A 4,708-nucleotide genomic window follows, 5' to 3' on the forward strand; every position below is an offset into this window, starting at 1 on the left:
TTATTAATTTATATTCCGCGGCACCCCGCGCGGGCCGCTCCTTTGTATCCGGCTGCAGCCGCCGGGCTCTGGGGCCTCCGCGGGGAGCACGTCCGCCGCGTCCGCCCGACCCCCGGGGCCGGCACGTGCTGCGCCCGGCGGGCCCGCCGAGGGGGCGGAGGCCCTGGCTTTTTCCTACCCCGGCCTCTGCCAGGAGGAGGAGCAGCGGCGGGAGGCGACAGCTGCCCGGCCGAGGAGGCGCGGCGGACAGGGGACTGCGGTCAGCTGAGTCCGCTCGCGGCCGCACGCCGGCTCCGCGCCCGGCGACTCGCGGCGGCCGCCCGGGGATGTTCCCGGGCACTTCCTGACTGGCTGGCGGCCCGCACACGGCGCCTCGCACGCCCCCGGCCCCGGCTCGCCCGCCCGCTCGCTGGCTCGCGCGGCCCGGCTCTGCGTCGGCCGCGCCGCGGTGGAGGCGCGCGAGGGGGACGCGGCCGGGGATGAGCGGATTGCGGGCAAACACGCCGCCGCGGGGCCCCAAGAGGCCGTGAGCAGCTGCTTTTCTCCGAGTCGCCGCCCTGCCCTTGGATTTGAGATCATGTACGTACGCGTCGCGGTCCTGCCATTGTCTCTGCCCCGAGCGCGTGCCGTGCGCCCCGGGCCGAGGGGCTGGTGCCCATCCTCGCCGCGCGCTGTCCCCGCACTTCCTGTTCGAGTGAAGTGGCCAGCGCGCTGACCGTGCTCCCCTTCTCCCCTCGCTGCCCTCCCTGTCCTGCAGGTCCATTCACATCGTGGCGCTGGGGAACGAGGGGGACGCGTTCCACCAGGACAACCGGCCGTCGGGGCTCATCCGCACTTACCTGGGGAGAAGCCCTCTGGTCTCAGGGGACGAAAGCAGCTTGTTGCTGAACGCGACCAGCACGGTCGCGCGTCCCGTGTTCACCGAGTATCAGGCCAGTGCGTTTGGGAATGTCAAGCTGGTGGTCCACGACTGTCCCGTCTGGGTAAGGGACAGCAGCTGCTCCGTGCTGAGGCTGAAGGAGCTTCTCTTTCTTTTTTTTTTTTTTCCCCTCCCGCCCCCCTTTTGCCCACTTCCGTGAATGTGGAGTGTCCGTGTTACCTGGGCAGAGTTTTTAAACATTTCTGAGAGAATCTTGGATCCTTTGTTCATTGGGCAGGGGGTAGTCCGGTCAGAGAACACTCTTGGAAGGTAAAAAGTCCCCGTAGGAATGTGAAGCACCTACTCCTACACTTCATGACTGTGGGTTGTCCCTTGGTAGACAGCTGACGGTTTTATTGTGCCAACTCCAAGGGACCATGTCACTAAGTTTCACTAGCAAAGAGCAATGTTTTTCATGCCTACCCTGTGGGTGATAGTGTAATATTAGTGTTCTAAAAATACAGCCCCCTGAAAGCTCAACGCAGGCAAAAATACTCTTCAGTGGGACAGTTCAGAAATAGGACCCCTGGAAAAGGGGAAAAGGGACTGAGTTAATTTTAAACGACTCATTTGTGGCACTATTAATTAACCTCTGAAAAATTTTAATTAGTTTTTAATTTTAATAATGCAAAATACTCTTGGTATGTTACCCATTTGTTTTTTAGTGATTCATGAATCGGAAGTAGCGTTACTAATATTGCCTGGAAAAGTAAAAATTAAATTTGTGATAATTGAACAAAATTGGAGTGAAGCGGATAAATTTTAGTCTGATTCTTGAGTGTTTGATAAAAAGAAAAAGGAATCCACTCCTAGACACATGTAGATATTTAAAGTACACAATAACATTCTATTTTGAATGCTTTTCTTTAATCTTATTTGAAAATTTCTGATTCTGATTCTTTACTAATATTGGAGTTATATATATTTCACCTAAAGATTGCATTTTATAACGAAAGAGTTTAGTGTTTGAAAAAGAAAATACAGATCATGTGAGATTTTACATTTAAACAGCAATTTTAAAAAACTGAATCAGAGCTGTAGGAAACTAGCATACCTTTCTAAAAAATGCATAGAAAAAGTTATGCAAATTTCCCTATTATGGGGAAAAGATCCCTTGCCCATATAAATTTTCAGTTAAAGGAAAGTTATGTTAATATGCTAAAATAAACTAAAAACAGGCCTTTTCAATATAAGAGAAGCTATTAAACCCCCAGTTACGACAGTGATAATGCTGTTCATAAGAAGTATTGATGGAGAACTTACTGGCTGTCATATATGAAAGCAAATGAAACACTTCTTTTACTTTGGCCCTTTCATTGTGAATGACCTTACAGTGTAAAAACTTATCAGTTCAACATGCAGTTGAGCAAATGTTTAGTGAATACCGTGAATAAATGTAGGGGAAATAAAATAAGCTAAATTATGTTAGGATTGCTTTTCCTGTTTTTAATTTGAGCTGTTAACCCTTTCCTGTTTATGTTGATTTCACAAAAAGCAATGTTTGTGATCCCATGTATTTTGTCTAGTAAAATGAAATCTTCCGAATGGATAAAGTAAGCCTCTGTATCTGGATTTTTGCCATATACTGATTGTTAACGGTTTATTATGCTAACCACTTTTTGTTTGGTTAGACTCTGGCCCTATTTAAGGCACTGAGTTTGTAACCAGGTACAATTTTCTAGGTTATAATGATATTCAGATATAGTAGATTACATTCATAGAGTTCTTTTTCATAAGTGCTTTCCTTCTCTCGGTGGTTGTGGTAAGTAAAGCCCATCAGAAATATTAAAGTTGATTGTATTAATCAGCTGTTATTTGATGTGTACTGAATCAGAATATTAAATATAGCAGAGCAGATAGAACACAGGTTTTGATGTCAAAAGGATCTGATTTCAGGTCCCCACCTTGCCACTTAATGCCTGTGTGTCCTTGGTAAATCTCTTACTTTCTCTCAGCCTTATTTTCCCCTCTGTGAATAGTCATAACAATCCCTTCCTCCTAGAGCTGCACTGAGGCGTAAATGAGATACTAGTATGTGTAAAGTTCTAAGTGTAGAGGTTAGCATGTAATAGGTGCTCCGTAGGTGGTAGCTGTTATGGTAGGTGTTTATTATAACTGTAGTATAGTTGTGTATCAGACTAAGCAAAAGTAAAGTTTCCCTACATGTCATTCAGGATTTATACACTACAGTATGTGGGGGCAGCAATGTTAGCACTTAATAGGTGCTGTATTTGCAGCCCCACAATCAAGTAGAATAAAATTGTTTCAACATAGAAATTTTTAAAGATGAATTCAATAATTCTCCAATGTGGCTTCAAGCCTTGGGTTGCATAACCTCCTAGAGGAAATCCTGGAACTGATTTACGTGGGGTGGGAGACTTTGATTTCCTTCATAATTTTGGAAAGTAGTGGAACATTTTCTCTTTGACATAGTTTGGAGAAGAAATGTGTTGTTATTGCCTCAGAGTTGGAATGAGATAGTTGTGTTTCTCTTCCCTAGTTCTCTTCTGTAGATCCTTGACCTTACCCTGGATCCTTGCCTTATATACTTGGCACTTTTAAAATAAATGTGCTTCACATTCATTAGTGGCAGCTTATTATTAAATAGTTAGTATGTCTTTGTCTCTTACCCATCCTTTTTTTTGTGTGCAGTTATAGTATTACTTCATTTCACATTTCTGGATCTTTTCTTATTTATTAAAAACATTCCATAAAAAGCAGTAAGGTAGTAGATTCATAATTTTCTTGTGGAGGGTTTGAAGCTCTGATTTGTATTACAAATAAAAGTATTTATAGTCTTTACATTCCCAATCCCACAGAGTTAATGATGCTTAAGCCCATTTTTTTCTCAACATTTTCCCTTAAATGTCCTCTTCCTCCCCATATCTCTCTCCAGTAACTCTGGAATGTTGAACTATTTGGAATGCGAAAAGCAGCTACTTCTGATTTATTCTCTCAGAGTTAAATGACTGTTTAATATTAGTTCCACTTATATTTAGTTTTTATCTCATTTATCTGACTTTGTCCTCTGTCATTGTTATACTTACGTACTCTTATAATTGTATACTTAGAACTTGAACACTATAACAGATACAGTTGGAACTGCATATGTTTTGTGGTTTGGGATTTGGAAATTAGAGGAGAGCTGTGCTGGGAAGCTTTCCCACCTTCTTGCACTGTGTCCCACTTCATTTCTCCCCTGCTTACACCCTCCACCAAGTTCAAGCCTTTGTATCTGATGCTCATAGTCTATGCTTTGCCTTTTATTTTTTATTTTTTTGGATTCCGTTAAACTTCCTTCAAAACTGCTCTCTCCATCCTACTTTATTTCAGTAGGGTATTCACATCTAAAAATTCTGCAAATCTTGTTGCTTTGAGCGTACTTATGGGAATGGGCAGTTGGGAGGCTGTCGGGAATTGGGGGAAGTCCTGGTGAGCAGAAGCTCTCTCTGCAAAAGGGCATTGCTGTGGAACACTCTGCAGAATTTTCCATCATGGGATAAAATCTCTGTCTCATAAACCTTGATTGGTTTATTCAAACACTATTAACCCTGTTTTGGACTCATATTTCAAAGTGCAAACTTTCATAGCCCAACAGCTTTTGGATGTGTTAGCCACATCCAGTTGTCTATTCCTTTAATCTAGCTTTATTACATCCTAGAACTACATACCAAAGGCCACATAAAGGGACAAATAATGATTAATAGTTAACTAGAGTATGAGAAGAAAGCTACTACTAGTGCATATTTGGCAGTGGAATTAAGATACATAAAGATATTTTCCTTATAC

General features: G+C 43.6%; 1 protein-coding gene across 1 annotated transcript; it reads left to right on the plus strand.

Annotated features, from left to right (window-relative positions):
* Positions 1 to 352: 352 nt before the first annotated feature.
* On the plus strand, positions 353 to 1,316 carry LOC105810729 (the record flags this gene model as incomplete). The annotated part of the gene is made up of 3 exons (XM_012644756.1): positions 353 to 579; positions 758 to 983; positions 1,260 to 1,316. Coding segments are annotated over 3 exons (510 nt in total), but the record flags the coding sequence as incomplete, so codon positions are not given.
* Between the last annotated feature and the right edge of the window lie 3,392 nt (positions 1,317 to 4,708).

Source organism: Propithecus coquereli, unplaced genomic scaffold (genome assembly GCF_000956105.1).
Source record: "Propithecus coquereli isolate 6110/MARCELLA unplaced genomic scaffold, Pcoq_1.0 Scaffold22, whole genome shotgun sequence".
Classification (NCBI taxonomy): domain Eukaryota; kingdom Metazoa; phylum Chordata; class Mammalia; order Primates; family Indriidae; genus Propithecus; species Propithecus coquereli.